Below are 20,368 nucleotides of genomic sequence, written 5' to 3' on the forward strand. Positions count from 1 at the left end.
GGAGTGGATAGAATGGCTGAATGGTTGCAATACTGTGATGTGAGAAATTCTGCTTTCAGAATCTTTATCTAAAACCTTTTGATTTTTCAGAGGTTTCTTTACTTCTAAAAAGCATTTGGAGGGGAGTTGATTGAACCTTGGGAGGTTGGTTAGAAAGCTTAGCGCTGCCCAGCAAGAGCTGGGGTGGCCCAACCTTGAACAATAGGTGGGGTCAGTAGGAAGTAGACTTGTGGGCATTTTAAAGGTAGACCTGTTAGGATTGGCGTACCCACCCGGTGGGTCAGAGGCACGGCTCGTGAGTAATCCTTAGGTTTTGAATTTGAGACACCGGGCAGAGAGGAATGCCATTGGCAGGATTTTGTTAACATGGGTGGAAGTTTAGCTTTAGACCTGCAAGAACCAGTTTAGTTTTCATGGAATATGTTTATGTGGACATTAGAGTTAAATGGAATGCCATTATCAAGATTTTGTGAACAGGGGTGGCAGTTTAGCTTCAGACCAGCAGGAACTAATTTGGGTTTCATGGAATATGTTTATGTGGACATTAGAGTTGGCCAGTTGGCCATTTGCAGCCCAGTGCTTAATTTTAAAAGATTCGCTAAGTTGTGAACTCTTAGGGTTTCTCACGTTTTCTTTTCTTGTCAGCTTTCTTTTTTTTTTTTTTTTTTTTTTTGTTTTGAGATGGAGTCTCCCTCTGTTGCCCAGGCTGGAGTGCAGTGGCTCGATCTCGGCCCACTGCAAGCTCTGCCTCCTGGGTTCACGCCATTCTCCTGCCTCAGCCTCCCAATTAGCTGGGACTACAGGCGCCCACCACCATGCCCGGCTATTTTTTTTTTTTTTTTTTTTTGTATTTTTAGTAGAGACAGGGTTTCAGCGTGTTAGCCAGGATGGTCTCGATCTCCTGACCTCGTGATCCACCCGCCTTGGCCTCCCAAAGTGCTGGGATTACAGGTGTGAGCCACCACGCCCGGCCTCTTGTCAGCCTTCTTTAGATCAAAGGACAGTTGGTTAAACCCAAACTGTTCATCATGTGATTCTTAAACACTCTTGCCAAAATATATTTCAGGGAAAATTTCTCTGGTGCCTACCTTTGTGGAATTTACCATTTTCTTCCCTGAATAACTGTTGTATGTTTGTACCTTTTCTTTCATTTTAAACTGAATTTCGAAGACAACTACTAATTCTTTCTCATCTCTGAGTGCCCTGAAGTGTGATATTTGATATGCCATTCTGCAATGAATGAATGAATAAGAGGTTGAGACAACTGACCCAAAGTTTGGAGAAGTGACCAGCTCATTTATTTGTGCTATTCCTTTTCTTTACGGATGACCACTGAACATTGACTGTCAGAGCTCTGCGCTTCACTCTGGAGGGTGGTTTTATTCGAGATCCTGCGATCCCCTCCCTAGGGGTGACCACTTCCTCTGCCTTGTCATTAGCAACAGGTCAGTGGAAGCCAGGGCTTGATGTGAAGAGCCTGCTATTGATTTCATATGGAAACCTCAGATGCTGCAGACCCCCAAGAAGTAGGAGCTGGGGGTGGCATTAGCTGATGTCATCGCCTGAGTCTCTGCTCCCTGTGAGCTCAGTGCCGTTCTGATGAACGGGCCTCGGCTCTCAGGGGCAGTGGGAGCTCCTCCTGCTCCAGAGCTCCGTGACCGGAACCCCGCCTTTCTCAGCATGAGGCTGGTGTGGTTGAAAATACAAACACCTGCTTGCCTGCTCCCTGGTGGATGTGGGGCCCACCCCTCATTTTAAAAGCCTCTGAAAACTGTGCTTTGTTTTAGTGTTACTGCCTCCTTGGACCTTTTCCTTTGAAATAAGAAGAGGGTATTACAAAATCACAGGAGGGAGGGTCATAACATTTCTGTGCTCGTCTCTTGAAGCAGAAATAAAAGCACATCTTACTTGTGTGTCTCCTGAAGAAGGGGCCTTGCCACTGGGCCTTGAAGCACAGGCACCTGCCCAGTAGGAGGTGGGCAGGTGGTTTTCCAGGCAGAGGGAGCAGCCTGGGCTGAGGCTAACAGGTGGGAGGTGGGGTTAGGCAAGGGAGTTGAGCCTGGACTATGTTGTCTGCAGGTGAGGACAGAGGAGAAGAAGAGATCAGGTGTGGGGAGCTGACAGTGCCAGGCCCTGGAATCTACCATGCGGCAAGTGGGGCGGCCTGCCGACGTGCGGCTGTGTCCTCCATGAAGGCCTGCACACCAGGCACATGGGCCCCAAACCCAGCCTTCCTGCTGCTGGCCAAACAGAGAGCTGTGGTGAGGGGCTGCCCCCACTATGGGGTGGCCAGAGCCACGACAGAAAGCCAGCGTAGGGTGGACATGAGATGATGACTCCCTGTCATTCGTGAGTGGGATTAGGAGTCACTGGCACACAGTTGGAAAGGGAGCCAGTTCTGGTGCCAATAATTAAGGTCCCCATTCAGTAGGCTCATACAGCTTCTTCAGAGTCAGGTATTTTAACTTGTATGTTAAACATGAATAAATCAAAGCAAAATCAAAAAGCGTTCCTTCATTTGCTTAGACTACCATTTGAGCGTTTTAGAATGTTCATGGTGTCAGGCATGGCATCCGGACCCGTCCTTCCAGGAGCCTGTAGGATCGCTCTCAGAACTGGCTGTGATTGATGGGGCCATGCACACATCAACATGAACCCGGGGCCATCTCTGTAGGACATGACTCTCGGGTTTCACCGTCCCAGTCAGGCCTATGGTCTTGGGCACTGGTTCCTTCCTGCCTTCCTTCAGGTGAACAGGGTGGGGCGAGGGACATGTCTGTTTCGCCCCTGGTTAAGTATTATCATGAATCAGTATCATTGCTGCAGCTTCATCATCAGAAAATTGTCCAGGAAATGCCTAGTCTGAACAATATGGAGTTTGTGTGTCAGGAGAGAGGCAAAGTCTGTATGGCCGAGATGGCCTTCGGTCACTATGTGTGGTCTGAGATGGCCTTCAGTCACTATGCTGCTGTCTTTGAAAGGCCGTGGGGTCCCTTTCACCCTCACTCCAATCTGACAGTGTATATTTGATATAGTCCCACTGTCAAGACTTTGCTAGGAGCTTGAGGTTCACATCCACCCCACGACGTCGTATTATCCCTATTTCACAGATGAGGAGGAAAATTGAGTTCACAGAGGACAGTCTCCGTAAATTCATCAGAGCCAGCTGGGAGAAGCGGAAGTCGTGCCCTAATTTCAGTCTCTGGATGCAAAGACAGAGCTTTTTCAGCTCTGTCCAGTCACTCTGGGGCTTGAAACAGTATATATATGGTTTAAAATACATGTTTGTTTAAACCCGAAGCTTACATTCAAGAACACCACATACCGCGCATGTTCAGCCTGATGCGTTTTTTGGTGAATCACAGTGTAGATGGACGAGAGGCTGCCCCTCTGCCTCTCCGCCCACTGGCTGGTGTCCTGGGTCATGTCTGCCCGCCTCGTGCTGAAGCCACAGCCGCGCTCTGTCAGCCTCTTGCTCCCACCATCGGTGGCTGAAATCTCCTCATCTGTGACAGCTCATGGCCTCATTGCTGCTGTTGGCTTTTTCAAGTGCTGATTTTGAGCCCCTTTCCTCCACTTCCTGACACACAGCACTGAAGGATGGCATTCTGGTGCCCAACACACTCATCTGGGCATGCTGGGGATGTGCGCATTGCTGGGCACACTAATTCTGTTCCCTGTTGTTGCCTAACAAATCCCCTGTACACTCAGTGGCTGAAACCAACAAACTGTGATGGATTTGTGAGCTGGCTGGACAGTGCTTGCTTCATGTGGTGCTGACAGGGGGACAGGGGTGGCCAGAAGGTCACAAACGCCCTCATGCCCATTTCCAACGATTGGCACTGGACACCTCGGTGCCCCCTTGTAGGTGTCTCCGTGCGGCTCTTCAGGCTTCCCTTCATTATGGGGGCTGGGCCCAAGAATGGGATGCTCCGGGCGAAGGCGGCAACTGCAGCTGTCTAATGCCAGGCTTCAGAGTTCTGCCATATTCCACCACTCACAGCAGGCCACAGGGCAAACCCAGGACGAGCCCAGACTCAAGAGGAACAGGGACAGACTCTACCTCTTGATGGGGGAATGGCAGAGTTCCTTTACAGAAGACCCTGTGTGATGCCACCATCTTTGAAAACACAACCTACTAAACTTACTCAGGCAATAGCATGCAGGGATGTTATTGTAGAGTAATCATCAATCTCTTCTGATGAATTAAAATGTAAATTACTCACAAATGTCAGTGTCAGTACTTTATTACTTTATTATTAATTATAGGTGGCCAGTGAGAATTATAGGCTGATCAGATGTAGCTGGTGAGGAGTACATGAGTTGGGACCTGGATTTTCCTTGTGGAAATGGATCCAGTAATGTTGATGCAGTTAAATCTTGGTCCTTGGCATTATAATGCTCTAATAAAAAGACCATTCAACAACTCAATACTGCCTTTTAATCTTTCTGCAATTAGGTTGGATTTATGATTTATGAGTTTTTCTTCTTGTTTTTTTTGCAAGCCATTAGCATTTTATCAATCACCAGATGTCCTCTTTCTCTTTTTAAAAAGTTAAGGTGTAGGACTGTGGTAAGTGTTGGCCTTCAGGGGTCTGTGGACCCCGATTCTGCTTCTGCAGACCTCAGCTGCACCATGAGATGCTTGGCCTCCCTGCTCAGCCCTGGTCTTGTAAGACAGACTCACTGCAGGCAGGTGTTTGGGCCCTCGAGCGATCCTGTCCTGTGCCCTTTGCTGGGACTCGTGTATACAGCACGCAAGGGATCCTGAAAGTGCTTTTCAGCCACTTCGAGAATCCTCTGGACATTGTTCCAACAAGAGGTTCACATTTGATTTCTGATCTGAGACAAATAATGGTGACATAATGGATACAGGATACTATGCTTTTGCTTTAAATCTATTATATTCCCTACCAGTGGTAACTTGTTTGCCTGAGGCCAGGGAAGGCCTGGCCCTGCGTTGTGGGCCATAGGCCTCAACTGGGTAAAGGTAGCCAATGTCAAACAGCTACACAGCCTAAGTAAAGAATGAAAAAGAAGGTTCCAATAGGTTCAGCTAAGCCCATCTGGGATAGGGGCACAACTCTTTTGTCTAAAAATTATTAGATTCCATAGAGTTGGATTGAAAGGGGAAACTGAGGCCCCCAGAGGTGAGGAGAGCCGAGACCAAGCCAAGATCAAGGACTGGGAAAGCCTGAGCCTTTCTTTTTTTGTTTTACTATGCCACAGACATGATCTTCACTAGCTGCTTGTTAACTGTAAGGAAAAATATAATGACCTGATTCTGGGAATTTTCCTTCTCTTTCTCTTCTGCTCCTGTCCCATTCTCGGCCCACAGGCTGAGAAGGTTTAATTGCGTCTGCCGGGCGGGTGTTTTCTCATGGGGATTAGAGCAGACTAAATTGGGCTTTTACGCTTAGTGGGATAACAGAGCTTCCTGAGGAATGTGAACCTAATTAGGGATTCCAGGGTCAAGCCTGACAAAGGAGACACAGAAGCAAAGTTAGGGCGAGCTCTTGAAGGCAGCAAAGAAAGTTAATAAAGTCTCAAATGTCCTCATTTTGTACTGCCATTCTTTGTATAGATCTGCTGTTGTTTGCAGGCTTGTGTTGAAAGTCTGACCCTGGGCCTCTCTTCAACCCTCTACGTAGCCCCCTGTCCCCAGGTACCATTGGAAGAGCAGGCTTGAATGATGAGTAAGGCCACCTTTGGCATGTCAGGAGCCCCCGGCCTCACCTGGGGGACCCAGCTCCTATTGGTGTGCCCAGAACGTTCTGTGTCGACCTGACGTCTCCACCCGTCCTATCAGACCTTTGTTAGTGCTGGGGGGTTGCATTTTGTTCCCGCAAATTCAAATGTTGAAGTCCAAATCCCCAGGACCCCAGAATGTGGCAGGATTTGGAGATAAGGTCTTTAAAGAGGTAATTAGTTTAAAATAGGGTCATTAGGGTGGGCCTAATCCAGTATGACTGGTGTCCTTAGAAAGACTGGGACACAGACACACACAAGGAATGGCCACGTGAGGACACGGGGAGAAGGTGGCCATCTGCAGGCCCGGGAGAGAGGCCTCAGGAGGAACCACCCTGCCCACATCTTCATCTCAGCCTCCTAGCCTCCAGGACTATGGGAGGATAAACGGCTGTGGTGTCAGCTGCCCATTCTGTGGTATGTTGTTACGGCAGCCGCCCCTCACTCAAGCTAAGACTGTTGGTTATTTAAGCAGATAAATACTTTGGTCAGTGTCAGCACTGGGAATGAGGGGACTTTCCTTCTGTGATTATTCTCCTTACCCTGCCCTTATAATAAATGATAATAATGGTAATACAAACACATGAACAGTGTATCCTTTTTCAATCTTAACTAATGGGTGAATTACAGATCTTGCTATTTTATTGATCAGTAACATACAATGTAAGAAGTCAAAGCTGTGGTATAATAGAAGTGGTCCTTCGTAAAAGCTCCACCCTCCTTGCAACCAGGCTGCTACTCCGTGTAGAGATTAGAGAAGAGTCCCAACCCCCAATTGTATCGTAAGGTCCTGGTGGTCAGCAAATATTTGGCGTCCGTATCTGTTTTTCCCTGGCTAGTTCAGGGCCTCAGAGGTAGGTTACCTCTGACTGTTTTCATGACTTAGGAAAGAAAGTACTGCAATCTTGGCGTCATCATGAAGTTTCTTTAAAAAGAATTGTTTTTGTAAAGATAAAATAAAAGTAAACTTCATTTCTGAGTCTTTGCAACTTATCTTAGCGTTAAAACTATTATGATTAAAGTAATTTTATGTATGATAGAACTTGTGCATAAGGTGATGTCTCTGTACTTGGCTTAACTCAGTGAATTGCTTTCTCCCTTGTCTGCAAGGTTTGGCAAGGTCAGTGGCTGGCCCGTTTGTCTCTACTCAGTTTCCACTTGTTTTGCACCTGAATGCTGGCCCAAGGATTGGCATTCGGTGGTGTGTGGTGTGTGTGCATTTGTGGAACGCATTTCATTGCTGTGAGTTGGTAGTGTTGGGCTGATTCTCCCCTCCAGAATCCTGACATCAACAAGGTTTGTCCAGGCCTGCTTGTTACCAGAGTAGAGTAGAGACTTCACCTGTGGGCAGAATGATCTGGAGAACTAGCAGGAAGAAACGATTAGAGGAGCCAAGCATCCGGGCTTTCCCTGTAGCTGCCGGATGTGTAAAAGCATGCTTGATACTTGAGGGTGCTCGCTTCGGTTCTTTTTTTTTTTTTTCTTTTGAGACAGAATCTTGCTCTGTTGCCCAGGCTGGTGTGCAGTGGCACGATCCCAGCTCACTGCAACCTCCCAGGTTCAAGTAATTCTCCTGCCTCAGCCTCCCGAGTAGCTGGGATTACAGGCACGCGCCACCATGCCCTGCTAAGTTTTGTATTTTTAGTAGAGACGGGGTTTTGCCTTTTTGACTAGGCTGGTCTCGAGCTCCTGACCTCAGGTGATCTGCCCATCTGGGCTTCCCAAAGTGCTGGGATTACAGGCTTGAGCCACTGTGCCCAGCCTCTCTTCAGTCCTTACTTCATGTTTCTGTGAGGTTCTAGGAAGCTGATTCACGTGACCCACCATGACTGGAATTTTCGATGATTTGGAAAAGATAGAATTGAAATTTACATTTATTCTCTTTATACAGAATATGCATGTTTATAGAATATGTAGTGCATCAGTTATACCCACAGGATTTTAGAGAAACTGATGGAAAAATGTCACTTTCCATATGGCTGTTTACAAAGCGAAATTTAATAAGAAACAATAATAAAAGCTGAGTTTGGAGTTTTATTGTGTTCATCAAAAGGAAAGCAATGTCTGTCAAGCACGAGGAGAACTGAGTTGTCCTTTATTTCTCCCAGGACTTGGATCTCCCAGAAGTAAGCAGAGAGGGATTGGTTCAGGTTTGAAGAGTTGATCTCACTCCTTACTGAGGAAGATCTGCACCCAAGCCCTGTGTCTCTCAGCACTGGGGGTAATGGTGGCCGGGCCGGTACACCTTGGGTGAAAGCACTTTCTAAGGCAGAATGTGCTTGTTAGCTGAAGTGCTTTCATTCACCTTGGGGGATGGAACTGCAGGGCTAAGCTTTGTTGTGTGTGCACACACACAAACACACAGGGACACATACAGGTATATACACTCACACACGGAGACACACAGACACGCTCTCACATCGATACACTCACATGAGGCAGGGTATACATAGAAACACACGCAGACACACTTAACAAAACTCAGTTTCAAACATGCACATTCATACATTCTCACAAGCACACACACTCATACTCCCCCTTTTCTCACAAGCACACACGCTCACACCCCCACTTTTACACTCCCATGCACATAACCACTGACTCACCCACTCATATGCAAACTCACAACACTCTCAAACTTAAACACATTCACACAAAAGAATACATTTGCAGATATCCACAGCAAAATATACCTAGTCAAACACAGACACCACCACATATAGTCGCTCTCACACACACAGTCACCCACACTCACCAACACACCCACACTCACACACCCACACTCACCCACACTCACACACCCACACTCACACACCCACACTCACCCACACTCACACACCCACACTCACACTCACCCACATTCACACATATGCTCACTCACACACTCACATTCCCAAGGACACAGTCATGACTTGGTGGCAAGCCCTTGTCCCTCTGCCCCTCTCTCCTGTGGACCTGCTGGCTTGGAGACAAGGTTATTGATGCCAGCGTACCCAGGCACCCACGTAGCCAGGTGTGGGGCAGGCAAAGCAGTGTGTGTTTGTGGTTTCCTTAGGAACAGTAGATTAGGATCCCAGGATAGCTGAAAGAAGGCAATAAAGAGGCTCCCAAACAGGCTTCTCAGAGGGGCCCTCACCTCCACCAGGGGAGGGACGGATCCCGGGGATGCCACAGCCCATGGCTTTTGGCCCACAGCCCATGACCCACTGCCTTCTCTCCAGCCTTCTGTAGCTGCTAACAGGAGCTGCTCTGCCCCCTTCCTTTTCTCACTGTTGTCACCTCTTGTCACCCTAACCCCTGAGGGAGCTGCTCATTATGAGAGAGGGTGCAGCTCCTATCAGGAGAGGAGCCTGGAGCTGGGGCACCAGTTGGCGTCGTCTCTGTGAGAGTTCCCATGGCTGGCCTGGCCCTCTCTGAGATGCAGCTTCTCATACACAGAGTGGGGGCTTGCTGGCCTTATTGTGAGGGCTACAGAGAAAGACCTGCAGACAGGGCACTGTTCCTTTTTTATCCAGCTGATTCGAGTCCACACATTGGATGAGCCGTGGGCCTCCCCAGGAGTGTGCCTTGATACAGGGAACGCTGCCTGGTTTTTGTCTCATCCTCTCACACCCCTGCAGCTCACTTAGCATCATGTTACAGAGCAGGCAAAGCGCAAGGCCAGTGGGTGCCCATCTAGACTCCTGGCCATGCCACCGCACACATCCCAGCCATGTTGGCTGTGCACTGATGGGGCCAGGCGCAGCTCAGAGGCTTCTGGTTGGTGTCTGCAGGACAGTCTCAGGGGATGCAGTGCACCGGGACCCTCCCAGCCCTGCAGCGTTGGGTGGCTGCTCTCTCTGTAAGTCAGACTGGCATGTGAAGAACATAAGTGCTAAAGAAGTGTCAGCTTCTTCGTGCCGAGGAAGGCCAAGCCCACCTGGAGTTGGCCCCAACCCACAGTGCTTCCCTCTGTCCAGTGAAAACAGTGAAAGAACCCCACAGTGCCGGGGAATATGTGATCAGAGCTGGAGTTTGAGGTGAGGAGAGCAAGCAGGTGTGCCTCACTCCCTTACCTGGCTCCATCCACAGGAGATACCCTCCTGATGCATGGGAGGCAGAGCAGCCTGTAGATCAGTGGAGAGCTGTGTGCGCTCTGGCAGGGATGCAGCTCTGTGCACGGAAGCACTGTGCTTCTGCTTCTGCTAAGGCCAAAGAACTGCAAGTGATACCTGACTGTCCAGCAAATGCAGCTGATTGCACCATCGCACAGTCCCCATAGGTTCCTTGGTGCTGAGCAGGCCGGTGTGAGCATCCCTAGCCTGGCCGCCTCGTCCTGTGGTTCTGTCTGTGGTCAGCTTACCTGCCTTAGTATAAGGGAGGAAAAGTGTGACAGAAATACAGTCTCTTTTCAGGGACTTCCTGTCCTGGAATCTGGTTTTAGCCACATTGAAGGAACAAGTGCCCTCTGTGTTCACTTGGTCATGGTTTTTACTAAATAAGATGTTTGTACTTATATAAATGATGAGTTTTCTCTTTATCAACAAGTGACTCTTTGCCTCTAGAATGTCCCTTTTTCTCTGGTTGGTGCTGCATGTGCATTTTTATTTGCAAATCCACTCCCACAAAAGGTCTTTCCTGAGACATTTTTGTCTGCATTTTCAGACAGTAGGGCCTGTGACCGGTTCTCTTGGAAGAGAGAAGCCAGTTGAGTAGGATGTGAATGTGGAGGCTCAGGGCCAGGCTGCCTGCCATTTGCTCTGCAGAACCTGGGAGCTGCTCACTCCCCACTGTTCCCCAGCTCGCTTTCTTAAAAATGATTCATTTTATGCAGTTTCTATTACGTGAGCCATAAGCTCTGTGGGGTTGGGGACCAGTCTGCTTCATTTCCAAGTGAAGTCCTGGCAGGAGAAGGCTGTCAGTGAAAATGTGCGGGACAAGTGATGGATGGAGTTCGACAAGATTGGGCGTGCCAACTTATCGGGCGAGCCCGTTAGCCATATAAGCCGTGGATGATCTGGGGCGAGATGGGATTCGGGCAGTCACGGCTTACAGAGCTCACCTCTCCTTTTCTGTAGGACACCCTGGGGCCAAGCCAGGTGGTGGGCAGTTATTGCACCCCATCTGGCCACAGAGGGATGTGGGAACACACAGACCTGGCTTCTGGACCAAATCCTTAAGTGGCTGCCATCTTTAAAACTCAGGTTTCTGACATTGCACAGGGCTTTTCTTTTCATTGTCTCAACAAATGTGTGCTTCCAGACAGTGAATTTAAAAAATGTATTATAGACTCTATTTTCAAGACAGTTTTAGATTTATACAAAAATTGGACACACTCAGGCCCGGGGTGGTGGCTCACACCTGTAATCCTAGTACTTTGGGAGGCCAAGGCGGGTGGATCATGAGGTCAGGAGATCGAGACCATCCTGGCTCACACAGTGAAACCCCATCTCTACTAAAAATACAAAAAATTAGCCAGGCGTGGTGGCGGGCGCCTGTAGTCCCAGCTACTCGAGAGGCTGAGGCGGGAGAATGGCATAAACCCGGGAGGCGGAGCTTGCAGTGAGCCAAGATGGCGCGACTACACTCTAGCCTGGGTGACAGAGTGAGACTTCGTCTCAAAAAAAAAAAAATTGGACACACTCTTCTTCCTCTTCATATATAAACATTTTCCATTCCTGCGGTACATTTGTTGCACTTGATTAGCCAATATTGATACAGTCTTAGTAACCAGAGCCCTTGGTTTACATTAGGATTCTCTCCTGGTGTTGTACATTCTGTGGGTTTAGACAAATGCAGAATGACATGCGTCCATCCTTATAGTATCAAGCAGAATAGCTTCATGACCCTAAAGAGTCTCTGTGCTCTGCCTGTTCCTCTCTCCCTCCTAATCCCTGGCTTTCACTAACCTTTTCACTGTCCCATAGTTTTGCCTTTTCCAGAATGTCACAGAGTTGAAATCATACAGTATGTGACCTTTTCAGAGTGGCTTCTTTCACTTAGTAATATGCATTTAAGTTTCCTCTTTTTGTTTTCCTGCCTTCATAGCTCATTTTTTTTTTTTCGTCATGGTTGACATGCCATTGCAGGAATGCTGGTAGTGAGTTTGAAAGGCAGGGGCCCTGATTCTTCGCACATTTCTTGCCTGCATGTCACATGTGGAGTGAGGCAACAAGATGCATGTGTGCATTGAGTAGATACCATGCTCGGGTGGAGATAAGTCACACCGCTCTGTTAACCATGGGGTCTCCTTGTCCGGCTGTTTCCACCATCCTGTAAGGTTTTGTCTGTGACTCCTTCTGTTTCCAAAGCCGTTTTTGTTTTGTTTTGCTTTACATTTATTTGTTTACTTATTCTCTCATCCATTCATCAAACTTTAAAGGGGCCCTGAGAGAGGATCCCTGCCCCAGACATCCGTCTGAGTCAGAGCCATGGTGGAGTAACGATGTGTCCCAGACACAGGAACGGCCATGTGTCACATACTCCCTGAGGACTGGACTGCGTAAGATAAGCAAGAGGCTATAAATAGTTGTCCTGGTAAGGGCCAAGGTAACGCCGCCGCCCACCCCAAACCACAAGTACAATTAGTCAGATCTCTGAGATTCTCTACGATTCTCCTTCCTTTGCACATTTTCAGACAACTCTTTGAGAAGGCAGGTGCCAGGGATCTGGAGGGGGTAGTGCCAGAAGAAAGCTAAGGAGTGAGGTCACTCACCAGGAACTGAATCCTGTTTGCTGGCGCCTGGCTCCTGAGCGGCCCCCCAGAGCAGCGCAATGCCTGTCTGGCTCCCTTAGCCCTTGACCTGTGCCACTCTTCTGAGCTCCTCACGTGCCATCTCTTAATTCTCACCGTGACCCTGCCTGGAAGGCACTGTTGTTACCTGCAGTTTTCAGATGTGGAAACTGAGGCACAGAGAGATTAAAGGCCAAGGTCTTGTGGCTAGTAAGTGGTGGAGATCCTGCCCAAGGTGAGGTCTTTGCCCTGCAGGACTGGTGGCTCCCTGTGCCTGTTACTAACTGCCTCTCCTGACTGTGTTTGAACCGCCTCACCTTCGTTACTTTCTTTGTCTTTCCCAGGGAGCTCTCGGTCTTCAGAGACTATGGTGGAGTCAAAGTCTCCTCTCCCCGTCTCTTGTGCGGAATGGAATAACCACGTTGACATTGCCACATTCAGACTCTTCAGTTCTACTTGTAGAAATAGTTCTAGAAAAGGTGGCCCCTTGTGTAGAGAATGCATGCCCCTGGGTGAGGATGGGAGGAGTGGGGGCTTGAAGACCACCAGGCAGAGCCTTCCACCTCCTTCTCTGGGCCCTGCTCCCAAGCTCCTCAAGCACAGACCGACTCAGAGGTTTCCATCCTTGAGGTCTACCAGTTCTTTGTGAAAGTGGGGGCTAAATTTTGTATCTATGCGTGATTTGCATTTTTCTGGAAGGGAAGGCCCCATGGTTTCCATGATATTAGCAAAAAGGACAGGGACTTTCCAAAAGTGAACAAAACTCTGGACTCTCTTAACCCTAAATCTTGTCAGTCTTGATCTGCTACAGCTTTGTGGCCAGAGTGAGGTTAGAGACAGTTTCATGCCTTTGGGAGCCTGGCTTGATTATTATGCTAATTTTTTCCTGGAGAATCCATTTGCTTATCTGTTTCTTCTCTCTTTGAAAGGTGGTGATTCCCTGCGGTGTGCAAGTCCGACTGGAACAGGTAAGCCCTTTGCATTTCTTTGGCTCCATTGTTCCATCCTGTGGGACTAAGTCCTTTCTTGAAGCTGCGCCCTCTTTGGGGATCTTTTAGCTTCCTCTAAGATCCATGCCCTCCCTTTGACCCGTAGCTTGCATTCACAAGGCTCTCTCTGAGGACCTTTGACCATGCTGCACTGGCCATTTGCATGTTTTTTTAGAGAAGAGGATCCGCTGCGCCTTTGCGGGAGCTGCCTTTCTATCAGTAATAGTTACCTTCGGGGCGAATCTCCCTGAGCCGAGTTTCCTTGGCTATAAAGTGAAGACAGCACAAGTCTGTTGTCTTAGTGATAAAAACCTGGACAGTGAGGGTGCCTGGGTCGCCAGGTGGCTGTGGACAATGTAGTGCAGTGGTTTGTAGACTGACATCCAGCTCTGACAAATACTGGGTGTGTGTGTGTGTGTTCAAATCAGATTGAAGGTAAACACAATAGCACTTTCTCTTTGGCTTGTGATTAGGCAAATTTAAATTGCTGTCTGCTTTTCAAATGCAGCTCCTTGGAAGGTCGTGGTACCTCCTGGTGTTTTCTTTGCTTCCACCCTTTGGAGCTGAGTGGGTGAAGCTTTGTTTCTGAGGGCTTATTAGCAGCTTGCAGGATAACTGAAAGGCTCACTGTGCCTAGACAGTAGGACACAGGACCCTCTTCTCTCACTGCAAGTCAGAAGCGACTCCCTAGGAGGCAAATGGGAAGCTGCCTCTTGCTGCTGGGGAAGTGTGTGCAGGTCTGGGCCTCCCCGGTGGGGTAAGGAAACAGGTGCACCCTGTGGTTACTCCTGGGCATCTGTCAGGTGTGTTGTTCCCTGTACTTCTCAAGTAGGGCAGGGCTTTCTGCCCTTGACTCCCCCTAGCTTCACCATACACAGAATCTGGGGTGTTCTGCCGGAGATTTGGCAGTCTTTCTGGGTTGTGAGCCTGGTGGCCTCCAGACATGGAACTGGCTAACTGGCTCTATCTTGTGGTGCAGTAGGACATCCTTCCCTAGGCTTGGCCAGCGGCGCCCGTGTGGCAGCTTCCCTGCTTTGATGAAGTCAAGATCAGATCCTGGCTCCAGTGGCTGGGCCTTGCCCTTGCCCCCTGCCCACCTGAGCCTTGGTTTCCTCCTTTACCCAGTGGGTGTGGGGGTGGCTCTCTAACCTCATCACTTGAGTGGCCGGGCCATGCCCTCGCCCCTGCCCAGCTGAGCCTCGGTTTTCTCCTTTATGCGATGGCCATAGAGGTGCTCTCTAACCTAGCTGCGGATGAGAGAAGAGGGACTACGGGGTCAGGCCTGTCACAGAAGCCTGGCCACAGGTGGGGTGCCCTTATTATGCTCCTTTTAATGCTGTCATGTGGTGTGGTCTCTTTGCTTATGGAAGAGCAAAGTATGCATTTGAGGTCATAGGAACTTTAAAAAAAAATCTCACCCAGAAACCTAAAATATTGACAAACTGTGAGAAACATGTTGCAGCATCAAGAGCTGAGGCCATCCGGGGCGGGCGCCTGCCCGGCCGTCCTTGCTGGCCTCAGCTGTGTCCCCAGGCCTGTGGTCCACTCTCACTCCATTCCTTCTGTGGCACTCACCGCCGACGAGGGGGTGGAGGAGTAGGGGGCGTGGGGGGACTTGGGGGCATGTGTTTGTAGTTGGTTTTGACAGGCTGTGGTTTGTGACTGATTTCCTCAGGCTTGTCATAGGCCCCAGGAGCCAGGGGCTGAGTAACTGGGATTATATGCATGTGCCACCACACCTGGATGATTTTTGTATTTTTAGTAGAGACGGGGTTTCATCATGTTGGCCAGGCTGGTCTCGAACTCCTGACCTCAGGTAATTCTGCCTGCCTCCTAAAGTGCTGGGATTACAAGTGTGAGCCACCATGCCCGGCCTAATTTTTGTATTTTTAGTAAAGATGGGGTTTCACTGTGTTAGCCAGGCTGGTCTTGAACTCCTGATCTCAAGTGATCTGCCTGCCTCAGCCTCTCAAAGTGCTGATTTTTTTTTTTTAAATGTCTGCAGTTGGAGAGAAGTTGGCATGTGACAAGGAGGCGTTACAGATTCCAGGTCAGAGGAGGCATTTGATTGGTGCATTATTTATATTACCTGAGTGTATTTTACCTGCAAAAGGGATACTCATGTAGAAAACCACACACAACAACATCTCCAACCTACATCCACTTGCGGGACAGCCAGCGTGCTGTGGGAGGGAGCTGACTTGGTCCAGGAGCCAAGGTCTAGGCTCAGGCCCCTCCCGTTATATATGGCCTTGTTTTCTAACCTGTTTTCTTATCTTCAAATATGGGGGTTGCTTGGCTATTAATCTGTGGTCTCCTGTGGCTCAATTGTCCTGTTTTAGAGAAGCAGGTGCCATGGCGGTTTCCTCAGGTCACTGAAGGCATCTTGAGCTTTTTGGGCAGAAACTTGACTCATACTGTGTGTTGCTGGGGACTCAAGTCTGGGTGTCAGTCTGCCAGCATCAGGGCAACTGTTGGCTTCAAAATCTGAAACTTCATGGGCTCCTGGTCCTCATAGCTGCTGTGATAATTGTCTCATTCTCATAACAAGAAACTCATAACAAGTTTCTTTTGTGCACTTTCCCGAGAGTATCAGGAAACAATTTTTGTTAAAAAATTAAAAAAAAGTCCTCCTGGAAACCTTGTCATATTTGGAGGCTCAATTGTAAAGAAAGAATAAGGAGAAACATGTTTAATTGGATGAGTATTTTCTGCTTTAGTGGGAAGTTTTTCTCTACTTAACTAACACTTCGTTTCCCAGCATGATGACCACTAGCACTCCCCATCCCGTCCTCTCTGGCCCTCTGGCCCTCAGGCCCCGGGGTAGCCCTGTGGCCTGTCTTTCCAGAAATTATAGAATTTGAAGAGAACCTGGGGTCATGGAAGATGAGGGACTTCACAGGGGCAGGCTGTGCTTTCATCCAGGTTGTAATAGCTGTTAGCTTTGTACTTTGGACACATATGTAATTTTCTAACGTATGCAACAGACTTTCAAAAGTACTACTTACACCATCACCACCACCATCATCACCACCATTACCACCGTCATCACCACAGCACTCACTAGTTAGTTACCTTTGGGGGATGCTAGGGAACCAACTCATTCTGATTTGGTAAATAAAGAGAAGCAATAGAGCATTTAACCTTTGGGAACTGTTCTTTGGAGTTTCCAAATAAAGGAAGAGGGAAAGTTGTATTGAAAGAGGAATTCCGGCTAATAAACCTTGAAAATGTGATAGGGTTAACATAGTGCCCTTTCCAAACTCCTAATAAATGACTGTCTGGCTCTAGGCTCTGGTCCTCTGTAACCTGCACTATCACAAAAGGGGAGTTAGACCACGGGTCATAGGGTTGTAAGCCTCCTTGCAGGAAGTACACAGCTGAGTCCTCACCCTAGCCAAGTCCTCACCAGAATCAAACCAGAATCAGACCCAGCCTCAGATCCATCTGCAACTGACAGGAAGTCCAGGGGCCAGGACATCTGTGAAGCCGTACTGCAGGGCTCAGCGAAATCCAGGGCAGAGGGAATTCTACTGTGTAGAAACAACCCCAGTCTTTTTCAAATACATTGCAAAAAGAGGAGAAAGAAAAAGGAACTGGGTCGGGTGCTGTGGCTCACGCCTGTAATCCCAGCACTTTGGGAGGCCGAGGCAGGCGGATCATTTGAGGTCAGGAGACCAGCCTGGCCAACATGGTGAAACCCCGTCTCTACTAAAAATACAAAAATTAGCTGGTCTTGGTGGTGCGCGTCTGTGATCCCAGCTACTTGGGAGACTGAGGCAGGAGAATGGCTTGAACCCAGGAGGCAGAGATTGCAGTGAGCTGAGATTGTACCACTGCACTCCAGCCTGGGCGACAGAGACTCCGTATCAAAAAAAAAAAAGAAAGGAATTGAAGTGACATATTAAATAAACATCGTAAGACTTTATTCAGACTATAACTTAGACTATAAAAATAAATCCAGACAACCCCAAAACACTTATGGCAGAGAAATTTGAACATGAATTAGATATTTTAAGGAATTATTCTTCACAATTCTGGCAGTTTGTTCTACGTTTTAAAATGTTCTTGACTTTCATTTTTTTAAAATTATTATTTATTTATTTATTTATTTTTAGGTGGAGTTTCGCTCTTGTTGCCCAGGCTGGAGGGCAATGGTGTGATCTCGGCTCACAGCAACCTCCGCCTCTTGGGTTCAAGCGATTCTCCTGCCTCAGCCTCCTGAGTAGCTGGGATTACAGGCATGCACCACCACACCCAGCTAATTTTGTCTTTTTAGTAGAGATGGGGTTTCTCCATGTTGGCCAGGCTTGTCTCGAACTTCTGACCTCAGGTGATCCTCCCACCTCAGCCTCCCAAAGTGCTGGGATTACAGACGTGAGCCATTGTGCCCGGCTTGACTTTTAAAGATATGTACTGAGATATTTATGGATGAAGTGATGTGATATCTAGGGTTGGCTTTAAGTGGCACAGTTGGGGGGGGGGTGTCGGTGTATGGATGCAGTTCATCTGGGGACAAGTTGGTGACTGGAAACAAAGTGGTGGGACCTGGGGCTCCTGATCCATATGTCTCTACTTCACAGGAGCATTGTGCAGGGCGCAGATGATGTGTTCAGGCACAGAGCTCAGGCTGGCTGGTCACTGTTTTTATCACATGACACACCAATGTTTTCCAAGCCAGCGTCCTTTCCCCGTCTTGCAGTTAACTTCCATGACCTAATGGCTTATGACTTTCCCACAAGTCTCGTGTGTGGCATTGAGCCGTTGACATCTGGATGATATCCCCTCAGCAGTGCTACAATGTGTCTTATTTGATGAAATGTTTCACTGAAAACCCACTGGGTTTGTCGACACATGGTGCAGAGTTCACAGGCTGCTTTGTAAAATAGTAACACTTGCTTTGTAAAGCCTCTAAATAAATCATTCTGAATAAAGGGTTGTTTCACACTAGCCAGGTACATTTTTACTTTTTTTCCCCTGGGAAAATCGTACAACTCACTCACCGGGGAGATCAGCCTTGATAGGTTTTGTGCATGGAAGGAAATAGGGCCAAGGCGCAGGCATCCAGTGAGCACAGATTGTGATTCAAGAGAGCGAAGCACTTTGGAAAATTAGGGGAGTTAAACATGGACTTGGACTTGTATGAGGTCCTGAGCTCCCCATCATTGGTGCCATTTAAGAAGTGGCTGGAAGTTATGTTGCCGTATTCCTTCTTAGGGTGATTGGGAGACTGAGTGCGAATGATGGCAGAGGATGCAGTAATGTAGCCCGCATTGTACGTGGTGACAAGGTCGTTAGTATAAACCACACTGATGTACAAATATTTTAGGTCAGTGGATCACAGAGTGTCATCTAAGACCAGCAGCATCAACATAAACCTGGGAATTTAGAAATACAAACTCTTTGTGCCCACTCAGACCTGTTGAATCAGAAATTCTGGGATAGGATCCCTAAATCTCTCTCCTAATATGCCCTCCTGCTGGTTCTGATGCAAGCTGAAGTTTGTTCAGCCTGTTCTAGGAGATGACTTGCTGGGGTGGGGCTGCCACCCGGGACCACCTTGAGCAATCCTGGAGGTGTTGAGGGTGCTTGGGGCATAGGGTTACTGAGAACTCGGAAGCCTCTGGGGTTTGGGTGACCTGACGTTTATGATTTCCTTCCATCTGAGAAACTTGCGTTCTCTGATGCCTTTCTCCTTTCCATCCCGGGCAGATGACTATTGGCTTCTGTCATACGTGCTCCAGAAAATATTCTGATGCCAGATTCCTCAATGTGTTTGCCTAGAAAATACTTTAAGCTTCTCAAGGCAAGGCATTGCCAAATCAATAGAGGTCCTCAGGTAGGGAACATAAATCTGGAAGAGAAGTGCATGTCTTTAGAAGGCATCCGCAGCATGAACTTGCCACCCTGGAGCTTCCTTGTCAGGAGGAAGGATTCCTCGAAGGCTTTGCTTTCTGTAGCAGCATGAGGCATCCTAGGAATAAAGAAGTAGAGTCAGGTAGATAAAAATTATGGGTGGACTAGGCTGTGATTATGGCCCTTTTAATAATGTTAGAGTAACAGGTGTATTAAGTAGGGGCATTAGAATTAGAAACTGGCAAGTTTCTAGCAATTTTAAATCTACAAATTTAAAGATTAAATTATAGTTGATTTTCATTGCTTGTGGATTCCATATTTGCAAATTAGCCTCCTGGATACAATTTATTTGTAACCTCAAAATCAATACCAAGGACAATTTTGTGATCATTTGAAGACATGAGCAAAAAGACTCAAAATTCGGGTTGTCCACCTGCATGTTCCCGTCTGACACTGAAAAAGCAAAACTCTTCCTTGTTTCAACTCATACTGCAGACAGGCGTCCTTTCCACAGTCTATTTAGTGCCACATTTCCCCCTTTTTTGTGCTTCTGTTGTTGATTATGCTGTTTAAAATGCAAGTGCATTGCTGATGTGATGTCCATTGTCCCTAAGCACAAGAGGACTGTCCTGTGCCTGCTGGAGAAAGCACATGTGTTAGACAGTCCTTCCTTCAGGTGTGAGTTACAGCACCTATGGCTGAGAGTTTCATGTTAATGAATCCACAGTATTTATTAAATTAGGGTCTCTCTTTGTCACTCAGGCCAGAGTGCTGTGGCATGATCTCTGTTCACTGCAACCTCTGCCTCCCAGGTTCAAGCAATTCTCATGCCCCAGCTTCCCGAGTAACTGGGATTACAGGCATGCACGACCACTCCCGACAATTTTTCCATTTTTAGTAGAGACGGGGTTTCACCACATTGGCCAGGCTGGTCTGGAACTCCTGACCTCAGGTGATCCACCCACCTAGGCCTCTCAAAGTGCTGAGATTACAGGTGTGAGCCACTGCACCCGGCCAAGGTTATGCGTTGAATCGGTTGGTGAAAATGCTGTGACTAGAGCTC

General features: G+C 48.1%; 1 protein-coding gene across 30 annotated transcripts in view; it reads left to right on the forward strand.

Moving 5' to 3' along the window:
- LOC129051300 (tensin-3-like) overlaps positions 1 to 20,368 on the forward strand; it is a 151,528-nt gene that overhangs the window by 50,051 nt on the left and 81,109 nt on the right. For 26 of the 30 annotated variants that reach the window (XR_010138178.1, XR_010138167.1, XR_010138168.1 and 23 more), the window contains one exon: positions 13,390 to 13,428. The exons of the other annotated variants lie outside the window; for them this stretch is intronic. Coding sequence is in view for 12 of the 26 variants with exons in the window: in XM_063718509.1 (XP_063574579.1) it covers positions 13,390 to 13,428 (39 nt within the window). In the remaining 14 variants the exon portion in view is untranslated. The remainder of the gene's footprint in view (positions 1 to 13,389; positions 13,429 to 20,368) is intronic. 30 annotated transcript variants of the gene reach the window in all.

The sequence above is a fragment of the Pongo abelii genome, chromosome 19 (genome assembly GCF_028885655.2).
Source record: "Pongo abelii isolate AG06213 chromosome 19, NHGRI_mPonAbe1-v2.0_pri, whole genome shotgun sequence".
In the NCBI taxonomy this organism is placed as follows: Eukaryota; Metazoa; Chordata; class Mammalia; order Primates; family Hominidae; genus Pongo; species Pongo abelii.